The sequence below is a fragment of the Andrographis paniculata genome, unplaced genomic scaffold (genome assembly GCF_009805555.1).
Source record: "Andrographis paniculata isolate CXL003 unplaced genomic scaffold, ASM980555v1 Contig66END, whole genome shotgun sequence".
In the NCBI taxonomy this organism is placed as follows: domain Eukaryota; kingdom Viridiplantae; phylum Streptophyta; class Magnoliopsida; order Lamiales; family Acanthaceae; genus Andrographis; species Andrographis paniculata.
In genome coordinates this window covers 3627645-3650346 of record NW_026137602.1, presented here as the reverse complement: position 1 = coordinate 3650346, position 22702 = coordinate 3627645, and the positions used below count along the sequence as shown (strand labels likewise).

Sequence of the window (22702 nt, the reverse complement as noted above, 5' to 3'; positions counted from 1 at the left end):
TACAAATATTTAAATTAGGCCCATGAAATTCACATTTGCAATAATAATAATTATAATAATAATAATAATAATAATAATAATAATAATAATAATAATAATTTCTTGATATTATAACAAAAATTAATATTTAATTAATTTTTTTGGGAAAAATGTATAAATAAGTACATAAATGAAAAGATAAATGCAGAAATGATTGTGTGTGTGTTTATATTTTGATTTACTTTATTTTTGGGTGAAATAGTTTTTTTAAAAAAATATATTTTATATAATTAATTAAATATGTTTTTATTAAACAATAAATTAATAATATAATTAACAAATAACATAAAAGAAACTAAAAGATAATAAAACTCGAGGGTTTGTTCCTTTAAAATACATATCGGCTTTGTCTCTTTGCATTTTTTTTTTCAGTACAAATATTATTATAATCTTTTATAAAATTATATAGTTTATTTTGTACTATATTAAAAATATTAACTACATTGAATAATTATTTAAATAAATTATAAAAAAATCACCCATAATTTCCAACATCTGCTACAATAATGTTTTTTTTTTCTTTAAACCATCGTAATATATATATTTATTTAAAAAATTATATTTGAATGTTAATTTATATTCAAAATCTTTTACTAAATATTTATTTATATCATATCACAATCTAATATTTTAATTTTTTTTTAAATTCTAAAAAAATAATAAAAAATACACACAAACAAACACACCCTAAACATATCTAGATAGGATTTGCAAAAATCTGTGTAATTTACACTCCATCCAAACATGACCTTATCTTCTTTTACAATTGAGACACAATTAATGAGTGAAAAAATTTAAATAATTTATATCCACTTAAATAAATAGATAATTTATATCCACTTAAATAAATAGCTAGACTAGGGTTTGTTATCTAAAAGGGCAGTTACGATGGTGATTGATTGTATTCAATATTGTATTGACAATACATATATTAAATAAAAATATACAATATAAAAGTATAAATTAATTGAATAATATTTACTCTTTTTGCTGCCAATTTATTCACACTTTTTTTTTTCGTCTATTTAATTTAGATTATTTTAAATTTTGATAAAGTCAAATTTTTAATTTTAAATTATTATTTTTTATTCAATATTTATTTATTACAATTATTACCATCGTTATTACATTTTCTTTTCATCTTATTTAATTATTTACTAAAATTTTAAAAATAGTTAAAACTATATATATATATTTTACTTTGATCAAAATTTTTTAATAATATAGTCCATATATATTTAATATATGTATCGACTTCAAATGAATTATTTTTACCGACAAAAAAAAAATATTGATATAATACGATACAATATATATGAAAATGTATATTACTATTGAATTAAGTGTAACAAAATAAACTATTACAATGCTGAAAATCTCATATTTTGTACGCTGATTAGGTTTAATCGGCACTAAAATAATTCTCATTATTTAAAATTGATGACCTTATTAGTAATGTAATATAAAAGTAATGACATTTGTGTAATATATTGTAAGTTGTGGGGATATTTGCAATATTTGATAGATAATACAGTTAAAACAAAAATAGATACTTTGTAGTAAGTTATTAATAATAAAATATTATATTATTTTATTATTTTTTATATGAATAGTGTTGTTGATATTTTTAAAATATGAATTAAAATATATTATTAAAAGAATTTAGAATATGAGTTTAAATATTCTAGCATTACATCTTAGTAAAATATATATAATATGATTATCATTTTGTAAATAATAAAATTATATATAATACAAATAAATAAAAAATACTATATATTGATTTATAATTAACTTAAACTAGTTTTATACGAGGAGTTTTAAATATAAAGAATCATAATTTTTTTTATTGAGGATATATTAATATAAAAGAATTTTGAATGAACACTACCGCGTGGAAGATATAATTTTAATTAAATTAATTTATGTTTATTAAATATATTTTAAAAAAATTAATTTACTATAGAATGGAAAGAGACCATGTGTTATGAGACATTAAAAAAAAAAAAGAATTGTCTACAGTGAGACGAAGGAAATATATATGAAGATAATATATTTTATTAATGATACTTATTTAAGGTAATATTTTCTCCGTCTCACATATCATGTTCATGTTGCTGTTTTTGTCCGTCCCACATACCATGTCATTTCTATTTTTTTGGAAAATAATTATACATTTTAATTTCATTTTAAAATATTTAATTTTTTTTTTTCAATTTTAATTAAATTAATTAGTTATCTTAATCTTAATTTATAATTATTTATATTATAAGATAATTATTTTTACTTATACATTCTTAATTATCTATTAATTATACCCTTTCTAAAATACCGTGTCTACAGTGTAGCAAACACTGTATGTGGGACGGAGGGAATATAAAATAGTAAGTTATTTATAATAGTATAATATGATATTATTTTATTAGTTTTATGTTAGTAATATTGATACTATTTTAAAAGAAAATTGTGTGTTTTGGTAAGATTTTGAGTTTGATTTTATTATTTTATTTTTTAAAAATATTAAATTAAATATTTATTTATTATTTATTATATTATATTAAAATTTAATTTTATATTCAATAGATTATATTTATATATATTTGTGTCCCATCAAATAATTATTTAATATATTAATGGAAAAACAACAACCGAAGGATTTGATATAAACCCTCAATCCAACGGTAATAAATGAATCTTGCATATGGCAATGGGCCAGATGGGCCGAGTGGATTGAATATTAATAGGTTGGAATTAGGTTTCAACATTGATCATGGCCCAAAATTTAATAATATTACATTATATTTTATTTTTTCCTCAAATTTATAAATATATATATATTTTTTTTGTGTAATTATAAAAGAAAATGTCCATGATTTATTACAATGGAAATCTTCATAATTTTAACTAACAGAAATAATTAATATTTTATTTAGAAAAATAATAAAATTAAATGATAGTTAAAAATATTTTGATAAATATACTTATAATTGAAAAAAAAAATAATGTAATAAGAGAAATAATTTTTACTGTAAATAAGTGTTTAATAAAGAGTGATAAATTATTTATTGTCCTCTTTTATTTTATCAAAATTAATAGAGGGTAAATTTGTCTTAATATTACTTTTAACCATTTATTATAATTAAAATATTAATATTTTAAAAATTTTACTTAAAATGTAAATATAAGAGAGACGAAGAAAATATTAAAGTTCGTTTTGGGAGAAATTCTCAAAATTCTACTATTTATTATTTTTCTCTTTTAAAAATATAAAATAAAAAACCTTCTAATTTTATTTTTTATATTCAAAATATAAACACTTATCCATATAGCATTATATAATTATTACAATTCAAATTTTTTACTATTCTAATTTCAACTCAAAATCCAAACTCCCGAACAAACACACCCTAAATGTATTTAAATAAAAAACATAAATTAAATCTTTCCAATTGAAACTCAAATAAACACACATTATATACCCATCTATTATCATCAAACAGATTGGGTGTGTTTGTTTGTGGGTCTTTGGTTTTGGATTTGGACTTTTGAATAATAAAAAATTGAGTTTGAATAATTATTTAATGTGATATAAATAGAAGTTAATATAATATTTTGAATATAAAATAAATTTATAGTATAATATAAATAAGATAATTGTTTGATGTGATTTTTTTTTTAGAAAAAAAAGAATTTAAACGCTCTCTCCGTCTCACGAGAAGGATATCATTTTTTATTTTTGTCTATTCCCAAAAGAACTATCATTTCACAATTTAGTAACTGTACTATCTATTTAACATAATTAATATCCTTACAACTTTTAATATATTCTACAAATGCTGTTACTTTTTTATCACACAAATGCCGTTACTAATATTAAAAAATCTATTTACAAAAAACAAATACTCCCTCCGTCCCAATACAATCGTCTTGTTTACTATTTTTGTCCGTTTCAAAATAATAGTCTTATTTCCATAAATAACTATATCACCGTAAAATTATCTATACTTTTTCATTATTATTACACAATTGTCACTACTTTTTACACTAAGACCCTCACAACAGCAAAAAAGAAAATTAATTTATCTTTACTTTTTACCAATTATCCATATAATATCAATATTTCTTAAATCTCATACCAAACGCAATAAGATTATACTTTTTGGACAAAAAAAAAATTATTTTTTTGGAGGACGGAGTTAGTAGTAAAATTCTATGGTAAAGAACACAAAAGAACGGAACCATTAGAAAATAGAATTTTCTTGGGAATCAACAGGGATGATAATTATAAGATGAATCTTATATATGTATTGTGTTATAGTAGTTCCTATTTGAAGAAGTGTTTGTTCATGGGGAATCATTACTTGAAAACTGCTTCATTATTCCTTTCTCCTTAGGGCAACTGCAGCTATATACAAAATCTGTGTTTCCAATTCTCATAACATTCACTCATTCATTAGGGTTTGTCTAATTAATTTGTGGACAGACATTTCTTTTTGCTCCCTTGATCCCTCGAAAGATTCAAAGTTAAGATTATTGGGAACACAAACAAACAAACAATCCTAAGTTAAAAGAAAGAAAGAAAGAAATATCGATATGTCTCTGTGCCTGCCTGAAACAGACAGACATGCGCCATTGGCAGTGGAAAGCTCTACCTTGCTGTGCCTCCATTTATCGAATTTAATTATTATTTATCATTAGTTATTTACTCCATTATTGTGTACTGTATTGGTTTTTAACAAACAGTCGAAGAAATTAGATCAAAGATCCTTTCTTTCTGCAGCCATGGCGGTGTGCAGATTAATTAATTCTCTCTCTCTCTCTCTCTCTCTCTCTCGCTTTTTCTGCACTCCAAAAGATATATAATCTCACTCTCTATCTCTTTAATTGAATTCAATTTAAGATTGATTGATGTAATGATCAGATCGATATCAGATTCTGATTCAGATTCAGATCGAAACCCCCTTTTGCATCCCGGATTTCCAGCCCAAATCAATCATAAATTCCCACGCAATTCTGATGACAACGACGTCGTTTTCCCTCCCCCCAAACAAGGAGAACTCTGGAATCTGAAAATTGGATGGATGGATGGATGGAGACGATGAATTGATGGTGGATTTGTCGAAATTAATCAATTAATTAATTTTAATTTCCAGTTAGGGTTGACAAAATTAATGTTGATAGGAGTTTTATTATTAAGTAAATTAATTATATCCATTTTCTGATTTTGCAAACCCTAGGCGTACGTTAGGTGATGGGATGGACGATCGAGGCCGTTGGTGCTGTGGGTTGCTAGTGATAATGATTAAATGGACGGCGTCGATTGCGCCGGACCGCAGATCCCGGGAGCGGCAAGTTGGTGATTGTGATAGATGTGAATGATGGGAAAACGTAGATGCTGTCAGGAGGAGGAGAGTATATCCTGAGACTAAACTCAAACTCAGACTTCAAATATAAATAATATTTTGTCTTACTCTTTTTCTATCGGTCAGTTCTATATAATTTATTTATTTTTTTTAAATATAACTATATATTATGATATTTTAATTTTTTTTATTTTAATTAAATTATTTTAATTTTAATATATAATTATTTTTACAAATATGTTTTTTAATTATTTATTAATAATATCATACCAAGACAATGTGTTTTAGTTGAAATGGACAAATTAACTGCACGAATAATATAATATATTACTAATGTCTTCGTCCCAAAAGTATAGTCTTATTGTGTTGAACAAGAGATTTAAGAAATATTGATATTATATTGGTGGTTGGCAAAAATGATAGATAAATGACTTTTTTGCCCTTGTGAGTATATTAGTGTAAAAAGTAGTGACAAATGTGTAATAATAATGAAAAAAAAGGGATAGTTTTACGGTGATATGATTATTTATTGAAATGAGAATATTGTTTTGGAACAGACAAAAATAATAAACAAGACTTGTATTATGATGGATGGAGTATTAGTTAGTGAAAATTAGTAAAAAAATTTGATATTTTTATCATTTAATTTTATGTATGATTAAATAATTATATGCTTAATAATATATTTGTAATTTAGATAAAAAGTAAAATTATTTTGATATTAATATACAATTATCTATATAAAAAAATAATTTAAAATAAAATAAATACAAAAAAATATTTTTAATTGGGATAGACTTATTATAAAAACTCAAATTCAGACAAGGACAAGAATATTTTATTAAAACATCAAATCCGCCCACTACATTAGATAATTAATGCTAATACAATGCTCCAACCGTTTCACAGAAATACGCGACTTTCTTCAAAAGATGATTATTTTTCAAAAAACACTCTCTATTATCTATTTGTTCTCAATTATTTATTAAATTATAAAGATATTATTAAATATACAATTATTTTATATATAAAATCAAAATATAAAAATATTATAATATTTTATATATTTTTATTAACTAATTAAATAAAATTATTTTTTAATTTATTATAAAATCCCAAAAATCCTTCGAATTGGGACTAACAGAGTAATTACTTTTGAAATAACACTCTCAATATAATATTTTCATTTTTAATATATATACTTTTATTTAAATATTCTTTTCGTTTCACATATCATGTCGTATTTTTTATTTTCGTTCGTCTCACGTATTATGTTATTTTTGAAAAAATATTTTCTATTTTAGTGATATTTTAAAATTTATAATTCATAATTTTTTTTAATTCTTATTAAATTGATTAATTATTCTAGTTTTAATATATAATTATTTATATTATAATGTATTTTTATATTCTCTCTATCTCATCAAAATATAGCATATAAATATTTGCCTTAAAACTGCAGGTCTATTTCTTTAAAGAAAAACACTACCAATTTATTAGAAACAGAGGCAATATTTATAAGAACATTACTATAAATTGCAGAGCTAAACCCCGAGTTGTTTCATTACCACAAAACACTCCAAATGGTACTCAACAATTCCCAAACGTCTACACACACTAATAACAGACGTCCATTCCCTCCGGTGCCATCTCCTGCAGTTCCCTACGATTATACCCAAAGTCGCATGTCCGCCGACTCCCCTCCCGGCGCCGGCCGCCGGAGCCCTCCGATCCTCGAAGGAATCGCCGCCGTCGTCGGAGAACACGTCCTGTTCGGCGGCAGCATCAGCCACAACCACACCGAATCTCCGATCGCCGGCGAAAACCGAAACCCGGACAGCGCCGCCGCCGCGCCGAGGAGCTACCGGGGAGTGAGAAAGCGGCCGTGGGGGAGGTGGTCGGCGGAGATTCGCGACCGCATAGGGCGGTGCCGCCACTGGCTGGGGACGTACGACACGGCGGAGGAAGCCGCGCGTGCCTACGACGCGGCGGCGCGTCGGCTCCGGGGGGCTAAAGCGAGGACCAATTTCCAAATTCCTTCCGTCTTGCCGTCGCCGAGCTCTTCCAACTCTTCCTCCTCCGGCCGGCCGGAGAAGAGAATCCGGCCGAACAGTAAATTGCAGAAAAAATGCTCCGTTGTAACTTCTCCGGCGCATCTTTTCGGGCCGGGCGGGCCCGGCCCTCCCGAAATAAAGGCGGGTAATGGCGATGTCGGGCTGGAGCTTGGTCTGAAACTCGGTCGAGATTTTAGGGCATCAATGGTGGCTTAAGTATTAATAATTAATAATAATATTATTATTATTATTATGAATGAAGTTTGGCTGTTTGTTTGTGTTTTGAGAATGATCATCGATCTTGCAATATATGGTTAATTAATTGGTTTATTTACATTGTTATTATTATCACTGGAAATTAATTCATTGTCTTTCTCCATGAAATATTTCACACCCACAAAACCCTAATTTCCCATTTCCTACAAATATTTATAAAACGATTTTTAGGATCGTAGTGCAAATTGAAGTTGGTTAATTGTTAAAAAATTATAGATATGGTTACACGGAGTCGTCCGTTCCATAACAATATATTTATTTTTTTATTTTAGTTCGGTTTATAACAAAATATTCTTTTACCTGCACTATCTATCTAACATTACAAATATGCTTATAATTTACAATATATTACAAAAATATTATTATTTTTATATTATATATATTAATAATATTTTTATATTATATATATTAATAAAATTATTTTAGTAATTTTTATATATATTGTTCCTTAACTAGGTAGATTATTATTATTTAAAAACCGAATATGATGAAAGAAATAAATAGATTATAACCTTTTATATCCGCTGCCTGCATATCATATTTGCTTTCTTCAGCTTTAACTGTCTACTTATCAATCTTAGAGTATTAATTAATTACCTAGCAATCTTTTTTATGACCCATCGCATTATACCAATGCACTTTGAGTCCTTGATTTTTTTTTTTTAATTTTTAAATTGGAGTCCTGGATTTTTTTTTTTTATTATTTTTCAAATTTATATTTTTATTACAACTGATATATACATTTAATATTGTAATAAAATGTGTACTGCAGACTGCTCAGATACTTTGGATTCAAAAGACACAACACATGACCAACGGAGAAAATTTCTTATTACTATTATTATTTCTCTTATTACTATTATTATTATTTTAGAGAAATTAGTGTGTTTCGATTAGAATTTTAAATTTAAATTAATATTATTTAACTCTTGTAATTCTTAATAAAAATGTATTTTCTTCGTCTCAAACACTGTGCAATATTTGTATTTGACACGAAAATTTAGGTGAGGAGTATTAAGTAGAGTAATTTGAGATAATTTAAATATTAAATAATGTGATTTGAGAGATAAATGATTATTTGTTTTTTTGTTTGAGCGATATGATGAGATAAAGTGAAATGTATATTATCAATTATTTTTAAATTTAAAAATATTGCAATAAATTTGGAACAAAATAAAAAAAATATATATTGTGATGTTTGGGACCGATGGAGTATTATTCTAATAAAACCTAATAAAACACATGGGTGGATATTCTAATATTCACTCTAGGCAATTTTTGAATATATTTTATTTTGAAATGTTTTCCAAGGCTTTTTTATTTATTATTTGATGTTTTATTTCAATTTTTTTTAGACAATTCTTACAATTCTCTTAAAATTATGTATACCTTTCTCACAAAATTTTCACATTCAAACTTCGATTTAAACCAAAATTCAAAATCAAGACATGATACACAACAAAAGACAAGATGTGCTTAAATAATTTGTATTAATTAGTTGGAATCATTTTACGATCATATAATACAACTAATTCGAAGTGTCGACAAAAGCCCGCCAAAAAGCTTTCATTTAAAATCGGAACAAACATACATCTTAGCCTATAAAAAATACTTCGATGAAAGAAATTGATAGGACAACAATGATGTAATGCCCATACAAAGCCACATAGGACAAAACCATCATTGATGAATCGGAAAGCAACGTCGCGTCGCCGCCAAGAAACTTATAAACCAGACGTTGTCGAGGCGCAACTTCCATTCTTACTATCATTGCTATTACCACCTCAATCCTAACAGGAAGTTAGCCTTATTCTTCGATATATCAAAGGAGCGTTCATATACACATAAATACATATACCTTGGTAGATCGTCTAGCTGACCCCCAAAATAGTATCGGGGTTAGGCTCGTCGAAAGGAATGTTTAAATCAGGGAGGAAGAATGTGCGATCGAAGGATGTCGAAGAAACTTCCGGAAGCTTCTTTGGAGGAATGGCGCGACAATTTGTTGATTCCGGCGTGTGTGTTTGCAAATCAACCTACCGACGACCGAACAAACGCACATTTCACGACTTCATTTCATTATTATTCGAAAATTTAAGCTCAAAGATTTTAGAATTTTGAAAACTATTTTTTAGAGTAATAAAAAATTAAATATTTGATGTGATTTTCTCTTTAAAAAAATACAGGCATGGATCAGTTGTTGGTTTAATCAAATCAAACATTTTGTTGATTTGATCAGATCAACATATGTTATAGTGGTGACCAATATATATTTATACATATTTCAGCATATTTATAATACAACATATATTATATTATATTGCTGAGATATGTATAAATATATATTAGTCTACCATATGACATGTACTGACGCAATCAAATCCATGCTGACTTGGCCGGATGAGCACATGATCTCCGACCAAATAATACTATTAGTGAATAATGTAATTTTTTTTCGAAAGTATGCATGTAAACAGGTTATTATGGGAACAAAGTGAACAATTTTTCAAAACTCGACACCTTAATTCTCTTCAAGCTTTCATTAACGGCTCGGTGTCTCTCTAGGCTTGCACGCGCCGAAGATATTTCCTGAGAGGTAGCGCGCAATTGTGATCGAGAAACAAGAAATTTAACTGCGGACAAAGTTCCAAACTCGCCATCGAATAGAAAATTACCCTTTTCAAGTTTCTCCTTTCCTTAAAAAGCGTATGCTCTTCGCTTTTGAGCTGCGCCAACGTCTGCGCATAGACCGGCAACAATTTAAATTAATTAGAAAGCAAAACGTCGCGCCAAACAGCAAAGATACATAACAATATATATTGCAATCAATAGTCCATCAAATATTTCTTTTGTTTAAAAATTTACATTAAAAAATTATACTCTCTGTCCGACTATAAATTATATATATTTCTATTTTAAAACCTATAATTATAAAGTAATTATTTCATTAAATACTTTTACCTTACATCACATCATTATTTTTATACCAAAAAATAAGAGCAAAAATATTATTACACTACTTTTACCTACCCACTATAATTAAAATACTATTATTTTTTAAACTCCGTTCAAAAATTAAATATATACTTACTGTTTAGACGGATGGATGAAGTATTTTATTCAAAATATTACATTCCATGCCTATAGCATTATCTACTTCTTCCCTCAATCAACAAGAAACATATTATATTATTTAGTAAGTGCGGACATTATAATAGTATAAATAAAATTATGAGTTTGTTCACTTAGAGTGTGTTTGTTTGGGGGTTTGAATTTTGAGTTGGAATTTGAATAGTAAAAATTTTGAATTTGAATAGTTGTATGATGTGATATAAATAGGTGTTGATGTGATATTTTGAATGTAAAATTGATTTTTAGTATAATATAAAAAATGAAAAATTGATGTTTGATTTGATATTTTTTGAAAGAAAAAATTGGATGAACAGTGTAAATCCAATACAATCAGTGTTTTTAGGTGGTACGATTTTTTTTAAAAATATTATTTAGAAAAATAATATATAATATATAATCCTTCTGTTCAGAAATTTTAGTCTCACTCTTTTATAAAAATTGCAAAAGAATGAAATTAAATTTATTGGATGAGATGAGTATCTTTTATTAATTCATAAATAAATCAATTCAACACAAAATATTTAATATTTATAATTACACCTACCTAATATAAAAAACACACAAAGTGAATAAACCCTAATTATTTCATTCGAAAGTATCAAACAATAAATATATTTATATTTGATAGATCTAATAAGTATGGTTTTTTATTTATTTAGAACACACTTATTTTTTTTAATTTAAAATATTATTACAAAATACAAAAGAACAACAAAATATGCTTATGTATATATACATATATATACCTTCTTCTTTCGTGATCTTTTGGAAGCTTTGTCACTCTCAATGGCAATGCTCGTCTGCAACAACAACATTAATTACTTAAACATAACCTTAACATCTCTAGCTAATTGTCTCAAAATCAACTTATTAATTACTATAATAATTTTCACATCAAATGTAATAAATCATAATAATAATAATAATAATATATATATATATATAAAAACAAATAGCATATGAATGTGGGACTTGCATATTTCAAGTGGGTTTGTTGATTTGGTACTTCTAACCCACCATTATAATATATTCATTCAAATCTTACATTAGATTTTCACTTATCAAATACTCGGAGGGTATTATTGTCATCTCACAGGAAGCTACAAGAAGACGATTCGATCAGGCACTGAATACCCATATCTACGGAGGGTAATCTCGTCATTTCAGTGCGCCATAGAATGACACGTCACACAAGGTCGCCGGATAAAGTCAAAGACACGGATGACGAAAGCGGATCGCCGCCGCCGACGGTTGCCGGGAAATTTAGGAATGTACTTATGAAAACTAAAAATTATCACTACAGGCGGCGATTAATTCGCCGGAGAAAAAACGAACCTTAGATCGCGTCGTTATGAAGGAAGGTCGCCGGGAGGACTCCTCCGACGCGGCGGCGCCGCCCCAAGAAAGCGGCGTGGTCGGACTGGGTTTCCTCTCCTTGTCGTTGACCGGAATCGATCTTGACCGGCGTTGACGGACGGTCCATTCCAGCGGGTTGACTTCGCCCTCCTTCGGCGGCGGCCCGCCGAGTTTCACGAGTAGCTTCACCACCAGAGTGTCGTCGGCCATGGCGGCCCGAACCCAGCCGTCGGAGGCGGCGGCGGTCATGGATTTGGGAGAAAAGGGAAATGTTGGTGGTGGTGGCAATGGAAATCTGGAAAGAGCTGCAGACAGCGTTTGTGCAGTTATAATGAGGTGGGTTTTTTAATATTTTATTTTGGCAAATTGCCCAAAATCCTCTGTGATTTTACAAATTAGCTAAAATGTCTAGAGATTTTAAAATTACAAAAAATTTATTTGTGGTTTTTAAAATGTTGCAAATTCTCTCGTTTCTAAATTTGATTAACGGATGTTAATTTTTTATCAAATTTGACACTTATACCCTTATTTATATTTCCTTCGTCTAAGCAATAAGTATATATTTACTTTGGGCACGGAATTTAAGAAATAATAGTATTTTAATTATAGTTGGTAGGTAAAAATAGTGTAATGATATTTTTGCCTTTATTTTTTGTATAAAAGTAACGATGTGATGTAAAATAAGGGTATTTGTGAAAAAAAATAAGGGTATTTAATGAAATAGTTACTTTGCAATTGGACGTTTCAAAATAGAAAAATGTATACTTTGTAGCTGGACGGAATGAATATATTTTTAATTTGTTTCTCTTTCTTCTCTTTTTTTTTTTTTTTCTTCTTTTCTTCTTTTTTATCCATAACTTTTTTCTTCCATCTTCTTCCTCTAAATTCTTCACGCGCGCAGCTTTTTCTTTTATTCTTTTTCCTCAAATTTCTTTTTCCTCCAATTATTTTTCATGCCGTAACAGTCCTGATTCATTATTTTCTTCTTTTTTTGTATTTTTTCTTCTTTGAAGAACGAAGGATGAGAGAATAAGAAGAGAAAGAAGACGTCCGGTAAAAGAGGCTGGAGTAGGGAAGAAAGAAAGAAGAAGAGAAAGAGAAAGAAATAAAAGAAGGTGAAGAAAAAGATGATGAAGAAGCGCTGGACAACAGACACCAGATTCTTCTTTATTTATTTATTTTTTTTTCCTCCCCAATTTTTCTATACGCCGCTACAACCAACAGACACCAGATTCTTTCTTTTTTATTAGATTAATTTTTTAAATTTTTGGGTATGGTAAAACACAAGAATAAATCGATAACTTACGCATTGTTGTCTCCATCTCTAGGTATGGTCGATTAATTGTATTATAAATTTGAGATTGATATTAAATTTGGTTCTGTTTAACGGATTTAAAATGAAAAAAAATTTGAATTGAGATTAAATTCTAAAAGTGTGCAGAAGAAGAAGGAAGATAAAGAATGAGGAAGAAAGAGCTAGGGTATTTTAGTAATTTTATACAGAAATATATCAGTTTATGGACTAAAAATAGCATTTCAGGCGTGTGATATACAACCGTCGTTAAATCCTAATGGAGGGGGGGATTTTTGGCAACATTTTGGAAAGTTTAGAACCACGAGGAATTTTCAACAAATTCGAAAAACCACAAGGGGATTTTATCATATTTTGCCATTTATTTATATTTTCAATAAAATAAAATTTATTTAAAAATTTAGTATTTTAGAATTAAAACCTTTTATCATTGAATTTGACCTAAACTAAAAATTGCATATAAAATATTAAAATAAACATATTAGTCACTACCAATTAACATATTGATTGAATTTGACCTAATTTTATAATTACATTTACTAATATGTCTAATATTTTATTCTAAATATTAGTAGCATTTATTAAAAATAGTTAATATCTAACTTATGTACTGTTATACAAAAAATGAAGCAACACAACTAATAGCATCTATCGAATACGCATGCAATGATTTCCCTAACAATAATTGACAGAATTTGATTTTAATATTTAAATCGATAATAATGATTAAAGATTCTGCCAGCTTTGCAACTTAAGCAGTTTTTCGTTGTTTAGCTTCCTTTAGTCGTTTTCGCTCAACCTTCTCGATCTCAAGATTAAATATTAGTTCACATGTACGAGAAGAACGGGGTATAAACTTGAGGATAAATAAAAATAACACGAAAGAGTAAAACAAAGAGCCAATCCCTGGAAACGGCGCCAAAAATTGACCTGTCGCGCGGTTAATCAAATATTTCACCTATTCCGTGATCACAATTTAATGTAATAAGGGGAAGGAATCGTCTCCACAGGGATTGTGTGATTCACTCTTTCGTGTTCTAATGCAGTAAATAATTGGGGAGAATTTTTTTATTATCTAGTGAAAATAAAACAAGAAAGCAATTAAATTAAGGCGGAACTAGCTATTAAGGGGATGTCTGGCTCAAGGGATGATGCAGTTATGACACTTGTGTTTTATCATTGATTCACTAAAGTTGGTTCTTATTAAAGTATCAATAAATTGGTTATATTTATCAACAAGCTCTGACAACCAATTTTTCCTTACAGTGTAGGTAATTAAGGTACGACCGTTAACTACCCCTAATTAAGCAAATAAACCTAGGTGCGCCAATAAGAAATATTGTCTAATCACATTCTAATTTAGAAAAACCTAATTCAAAACAATTACTACCTAAGAGGAGCAATTATATTTGATTGTCTAACCCCCGGGAAGGAACTTTTAACCCGGTTGTCACCTATTAAAGTGCGAATACAATTACGGATATCCTACCTGAATTGACTTTAGATTATCAAACTAATTCAAATATTGGTACCAAAATATGCAATCAATCTAACAATCACAAACGTTATTATCAGAATTACACAAATATTGATAATTAAAAAGAACTTTTATAAAGAAAATTAAGAATCTCCAAAACAAAAGAACCAAAATATTATCACCCCTAAAACCAGAAAGATATCTACTCCATAATCAAAGAACAAAGAACAAAAGAGAAAGATAAAGTCATAGTGGGAGGGGAAATCTTCTCTGTCGATTTGCTCTTGCGCGATCTATGAGTCTATCAGTCTTCTGCTCATGTACTTATTTGCTCTGGCCGTTCCCCTCCTCATGTGCGTATCTGCTCTGGCCGTTCTCTCCTCTCCTACGTGTGATCCTCCATTTTTATTTAATTTTTGTCCTAATTATTTTGTAGCTATGATTTTAGGCCTTTAATTAAATTCTCATATCATGAGGGTATAATTAGCCATGGTCATGACTAACTTGATTGTCCAATGCTGATTTTTTTTTCTTTTATTTTTCTCCAAATTCACCAAAATTGTCTTTTACTTCCTGCATGTCGGAAATAAACAATACGCACCGAAATTAGGCAGAATCTAATCAAAATCAATTAAATATCACATATGGTATGAAAATAAAATACATGCGATTTCTAACTATCAATTATTATTATATTGCACACATCAACTTTAAATAAGTATAATAATAATTTGCATATACACTGAATTGTAATTAGATTCTTTGAATTGTAATATCAGGGGGTATTTTTTTATTGGTAATTTTTCTATATTTCGGTTTTATTTAATTATTTTGATCAAATATTTGGATCAGTGTTACAAAATTGTAAATATTGAATAATAGAAATAACAACCCATAATTACTATAATATATTTGCAACATATATGTTATGTAACACAAAATAGATAACTGTTTACGGCACAATTTTATTTATATATAGTTTGACTTCAATGATTATTTGAATGAGATTGAAATTCGATGAGTAAACAATTATATAGAGTACTTTATAATACACTATAAATAACTTATAAATTATAGTGAACCAACTATCTCATCATACCCTATTAGTAACACATCAAGGTGTATTTTATTTGTGTGAGTTAGGAGTGAAAATAGACCAGGTGGCCTACCAGGGGCCTACAGCCTAACCTGCATAAGGCCCGGCTCAGCCTGGCCTACTTATTCAAATAATTCGATATAAACTTATTTTAAAGCCTATTTAATTCATTAGAATAGGCTTAGGCTTTACGAAAAGCCTTTTAGGCCTATCAAGCTAGCCTATATATATATATATATATATATAATTCTAATTTAATATATAGGGTTATTATATATTTATATTTTAAAAAAAATAATTTAGTGATAATAACCAAATATGAAATTGATTAGTTGTAACTATAATTATATATACATAAAATAATAATTGCATTTATATTTTTTTACTAATATTAAATTTTAGAAAATAAAAAATTAATTATTATATAGGCTTTTAAATAGGCTCGTTGGCGATGTAGGCTTAAAAATAAGCCAGGCTCATGCTGTATAATTTTTTTATTACATGCTAATAGGCCAGACTCAGTCCTTAATTTTTTCAAAATAGACCTAGCCTGTTTAGCCAAAGTCCGGCCTGGCCTGCCTATTTCCACCCTTGGTGTGAGTTCTTAAATAATTCTCAATAAATTTTTTTTTTTATTTTTTTTGGCAAAATAGCAAAACATCTCCATGTGGTTTTACGAATTCGCTGAAAATCCTTTGTGGTTTCCAAAATGTTGCGAACACTCCCCCCTCTCTAAATTTGACTAAAGTACGTTAAATTTTTATCAAATTTGACAGTTATACATTTATTTATATATTTTTAATTTGTTTCTCTCTTCTCTTTTTTTCTCTTTTTTTTCTTATCCCTAACTTTTTTCTTCCATCCTCTTCTTCTTCCCCCAAATTCTTCACACGCGCAACTCTTTCTTTTATTTTTTTTCTTTATTTTTTTTTTCTTCCTCAATTATTTTTAATGCCGTAGCAGTCCCGGTTTTTCCTTTTCTCCTTTTTCCGTAATTTTTTTTCCCTTCTTCTTCATCTCCAATTCTTCTTTGAAGAATGATGGATTAGAGAATAAGAAGAAAAGAAGACAACCGGTAGAAGCGGCTGGAGCAAGAAAGAAAGAAGAAAAAAATTGAAGAAAAAAGAGAAGTGCAAGAAGAAGACGATGAAAGGTTAGGACAACAGGTTCTTTTTTTTTCCCAATTTTTTTTATTATTTCTCTTTTTTTTCCCCAATTTTCTTTGTTTTTTTTTATTTTCCTCCCCAATTCTTCTTTCTTCCTCAATTCTTCCGTTGCAATCAACATACATCAGGTTCTCTCTTTCTTCTTAAATTGATTTCTTAAATTTTTGGGTTTGGTAAAACATAAGAAGAAATCGATAACTTACGGATTCTTGTCTTCATCTCTATGTTCGGTTGATTAATTGTATTATAAATTTGAGATCGATTTCAAATTTGGTTATGTTTAACAGATTTATAATAAAAAAAATGAATTAAGATTAAATTCTAAAAGTGTGCAGAAGAAGAAGGAAGATGAAGAAAGAGGAAGAAGAAGCTAGGGTATTTTAGTAATTTTTTTATACAAAAATATATCAGTTTATGGACCAAAAATCGCATTTTAGGCGCGTGATATACAACCGTCAGTTAAATCCTAACGGATGGGGGATTTTTTGCAACATTTTGGAAACCACAAATAGGTTTTTTGAAAATTTAGAACCACAAGGGGTTTTCAGCAAATTCGGGAAACCACAGGTTTTTTTTTTTTTTTTTTGTTATTTTGCCTTTTATTTTTGGTGTATTTGCTGGGAGGATTATCCAAAATTTTCACTATTCATGAATATTTTTTTCTTCAAAAATATTAAATCAAACATCTATTTTTTATTTTTTATATTATACTGTAAATTAATTTTATATTCAAAATATCAAATCAACGCCTATTCAATCACATTATACAACTATTTCAATTCAAATTTTTTACTATTCACGTCCCAACTCAAAATCCAAATCCCCGAACAAACACACCCTTTATTTATTTATTTGAGGTCATAATAATTACACACTTTCTGTCTCGATTCAAATGGGTTATTTGATATTTTGTAGTATAATAAGAAAAAAATAATATTTTATTAATTAATGGAAGTATGTAAGAGATATTTTGATATAATGTATGATTATTTTTACTATAATATGAAATAAATACTTTGGAGCAGAATAAAACAAAAATTGTGAGAATGATGAAGTATTATTAATAAATACACGAGGGGTGACATGAGTGTTTATTACTCTATCGTATATTACACCATATTTATAACAAATGATATAATTTTTAGTGAAACAAATAAAAGTAATAAAGTAAATACTTTGAATTAAAATAAAAAACTACAAATTTTTTCTTAGAAAATATATTTTCATCGCCCGTTATAATGATATCAATTTTCTATTTTAATCGTAGTTTAAACTTATATACAACATAAAATATGAAATCATATACTATAAATATACAAAAAATTATTTATATATAAAGATATTTTAATGAAATTTAAACATAAAAAGTAGTTATATTTAAATAAATAAAAAGTAGTTAGTACAATAGTAGTAATATTAAAACATAACCAAATATTCAAAAATAATCCACAAGATTTCAGACACATAAGGTAATCATGAACCTAATTTAATGAAACGGCGGCGGATCAGGCTCCGGCGACGGTAACTGAACGCGAGGAACCGTAACAACCGGCGGCGGCAGCATTTCCGCCGCCGGAGGAGAAGTTACGAACGGTAATGGCTGCGCCGGATCCTGCGGGATATTAACCAGCGGCGGCGGGAAGATTAGGTCTGGTGTTTGGGGCATCGGAAATGATGGAGTCTGGCCACCGCCGGGGAGATCAGTCGCCGGAGGATTGGTCACCGGCGGCGGGAAAAGGGGGAACGGAAATTCAGGCGACACCGGCAATTCAGGGGTGAGGATCGGAAACAGCGGCGGCGAGGAAAACAGCGGCGGAGATTCCGGTAACGGCGGCGGGAAGACAATTCCGGGCAGCGCCGGCGGCGGAAAGACGACGACCGGCGGCGCATCGGCGGGAGGCGTAAGCCACGGGAATATCGGAGGTGAGTCGCCGGGAAGCGGCGGCGAGGGGACCAACGGCGGCGGGTAAACAATCGGGATGATTTCCGGCGGCGGCGGCATCGGCGGAGCCGGCGGGGGAGGAGACGGGAGCACTGGCGGCGGAGGTGGGGAAGGTGATGGCGGCGGAGGCGGTGATGGAGACGGCGGCGCAGGTGACGGAGGCGACGCCGGTGGCGGCGATGCCGCCGGCGGCGGCGGCAGCGCCGTGGCGGGAGGTGGCGTGGATATCAGAGGCGGCGGGAGAGGTATCACCGGCGGCGAAGGTATCACCGGAGGTGGCAGAGGAATGAGCGGCGGACGTGCCGGCGGTCGTACCGGCGACCGTCGCCGGAAAGGGTTGTTCGGCGAGTTGCGACGGAACGGAAATCGGCCGCAGCTTCCGAACAAATATGAGTATAAAGGGTCGCAATTTCCTCCCCTCCTGCCGGTTCCTCGGCCGGTTCTTGATCCCGATCTTCTCCGTTTATCCGGTTCAAAATTAGGGTTTTGGGCCGCCGCCGATTGAGCCGCCGTTGAAGCAATCAAGATTAGGAGAAGAAATATGTAGAGAAGAATTCCACAGGCTTTCTTCTTCATTTTTTCTTTTTTAATTTATTTTTCGAATGATTTCTCTTTCAGCAGATTATTGAAACTACATTTGCATATAAATATAAATGTAAGAAAGATAAGATTAATGTTTTTGTTGTTCGCAAATTCCGATGATATGATAATACTCTTCTGTTTCGAAATTAAATATTTATTTACTTATTGCACGTAGTTTTAAAAATATTAGTATTATATTAAAATATAGTAGAAATAAAATAGAAATGATTAAAATAAAATAATCTTTATTAGTATGTGTGGTATAAAAGTAATGATATTTGTGTAATATATTGTAAGTTGTAAGGGTATTTGTAATGTTAGGTAGACAATACATTTACTAACAAATGAAATAAATACTCTGTTACGAGACGGACTAAAATGAAAAAATAGATATTTTGTTATGGAATTAAAGAAACAATTGAATTGAAAAGCAGTTGGGAAGATGGGAATTGAATTTTACGGCGATTGGTCGATGGGAGTGGCAATGGCAATGGCAGCCATTGTTATACGTGCCATTTTAATCCTCAATTGTCTGTAATAAATGCAGTTCTAACCCGTTGACATTGTGTCTAAAGTCATAACTTCTTTATATTTTTTACTTTTTAGGGTATGTTTATTTTTCGAGACAGTTTGAATGAATTATTTATTTATTTTTTTGATGTGAAGTAAAAATTATTGGTTAAGGAATATATATATATATATAATGACTATGTGTTAGATATATTTTTGTTAAAAGAACATACTCTTCATGTTTTTTATACCAAATCAAATTCCTAATATTAAAATTTTGTTTGTTTAGTGTTTTGATTTAAATTTTTTATTATTTTTTTTAATGTAAAATATAAAAATCGTATGATATAACAAATACTCCCTCAAAGTATTCATTTTTTTCATTTTAGTATATCTCATAACAAAGTATCCATTTTATTTTTTAGTAACTGTACTATTTATCTAACATTACCAATACCCTTACAACTTACAATATATTACACAAATGTCATTACCTTTATATCACACATAGTTATTTTAGTCATTTCTCATTTATTTCTACCACATCACAATATAATACTAATATTTCTAAAACTACGTGAAAAAAACAAATGAATATCTAATTATGAGACGGAAGAAGCATTATTTTATGTTATATATTATTTTTTTATAAAAAAAATAATTATATATTATAAATCGTATAGAAAATAAAGTATTAGGCAAACAAAACCTAATTTTGAAATAATACGAATTTGGGATTTGGCCGGACTGACTCTTCAAATCAAAATTAATTTTAATATACTTAGAACATACTAATTGGGCCTCTATTTTTAATATGCGGCCCATTTTCATAAATAGGCCGATCATACATTGGGCCTCTGACCCACTAACCCAATCTTTTAAAGTTATCATTATTTTGATTTTTTTATATATATAAAAAAAAATATTTTTATTTATTTATGAAGCCTTAATCATTCTTGTGAATATCTTGTTGCATCTAACTATTGTTTAAATACAGATAATAAGACTTAAGGGCATGAAATTAAATGGAATTGAAATTCAAAATAGAAGTACAGTGAATGGAATTAAATTACATTATATTATATTCACAATAATTTGAAAATAAATATATCATTAAAATTGTATTATTAGGTTTAAAATCATATAAAATTAAGGTGAATTTAAAATATTAAAAGTGATCAGTGTCACCAAATATTATAAAACAAAAGTACCAACAATGAATATTTATTCAATATTCTATTAAAAAATCATGATACACCCAACAAGTCATATCTTTTTCTTGAAAACAAAAAAAACCTATCTTATGCTTCATTCACTCAATTTTATTTATTTATTTATTTTTATTATTAAATTTTCATCATTTACATAAAATATATACTTACTTTCGTCCTTTTATTCGTAAGTACAAATAAAAATATAAAAAGAAAAAAAAAAATCTCTCTATCAATGTTGTATAATAGTAATGTAAAAATACTTTTTTAATGTTAAATACAATTACGTAAAAAGCAAATAGATATACTAAGGGGCGGAGGAAGTATAATTTATTTTTTTTGAAATTTTTTTTTTCTGTTATCTACATGTTTATTTTGAAATATGATATTTTAAAATTAATATGATATTTTTTTTATTAAATACTCCCTCCGTCCCAATACAATAGTCTTATTTACCATTTTTATTCGTCCCAAAATAATAGTCTTATTTCCATAAATAACCATATCACCGTAAAATTATCCTATTTTTTCATTTTACTTACACAATTGCCACTACGTTTTTACACGACAAAAAAATCTTTTATCCATACTTTTTATCAATTACCAATATAATATCAATATTTCTTAAACCCCGTGACCAATCCAACGAAGACTATATTTATGGGACAGAAGGAGTATAAGATAACATAATTTCTTTAGTATTTTTCTTAATATATATTTTTTTTATATTTTGTTTTTTTATACTGAAAATATTTTTAATTATGCCAATTTAACCTGCAGTTTATATTGCAATTAGTTGTGTAAGTACCGATTATTACCATATATTGTCACTTCATGATATCTATTGTGTAGTGAAATTAAAATGCCATTAATAATTAATCATGATGAGTACCTATTTGCCTCCAAATATAAATATATCTTTTTCAAGAAAATAAAAAAATAAAAAATCAATGATTTGTTTGTTTTGATTATTTTAAATATTCCTTCCATGGAACTAAAAATTTTGTAGTTAAAGCTGTGGACAAAAATAGAAATCTAAAGTTTGTTACGAATTATGGAGAGATATATATAGAAACAGACAGGTGTATTGTTAATGTTACGACACTCTCTGCAACCGTATGTTGTCTTTATTCACCTGCAAATTAATGATTATAATATTATTGCAAACATTTAAACCGTATATTAT

General features: G+C 28.8%; 3 protein-coding genes across 3 annotated transcripts; 1 reads left to right on the top strand and 2 right to left on the bottom strand.

Moving 5' to 3' along the window:
• The first annotated feature begins 6985 nt into the window (after positions 1–6985).
• Positions 6986–7672, top strand: LOC127262899 (ethylene-responsive transcription factor ERF084). Its single transcript, XM_051291764.1, has one exon. It carries the CDS (start codon positions 6986–6988, stop codon positions 7670–7672), a length of 687 nt encoding a protein of 228 aa, XP_051147721.1.
• A 1583-nt stretch (positions 7673–9255) lies between these two features.
• Positions 9256–12501, bottom strand: LOC127263117 (uncharacterized). Its single transcript, XM_051292079.1, has 5 exons — positions 12200–12501; positions 11611–11664; positions 10408–10470; positions 10253–10321; positions 9256–9768 (listed from the first exon to the last, which is right to left on the bottom strand). Exons 1-5 carry the CDS (start codon positions 12467–12469, stop codon positions 9604–9606), a joined length of 621 nt encoding a protein of 206 aa, XP_051148036.1. The 5' UTR covers positions 12470–12501; the 3' UTR covers positions 9256–9603.
• A 6124-nt stretch (positions 12502–18625) lies between these two features.
• Positions 18626–19851, bottom strand: LOC127263112 (vegetative cell wall protein gp1-like). The gene has a single exon (XM_051292071.1). The coding sequence runs from the start codon at positions 19787–19789 to the stop codon at positions 18758–18760; it is 1032 nt and encodes a 343-aa protein (XP_051148028.1). The 5' UTR covers positions 19790–19851; the 3' UTR covers positions 18626–18757.
• Between the last annotated feature and the right edge of the window lie 2851 nt (positions 19852–22702).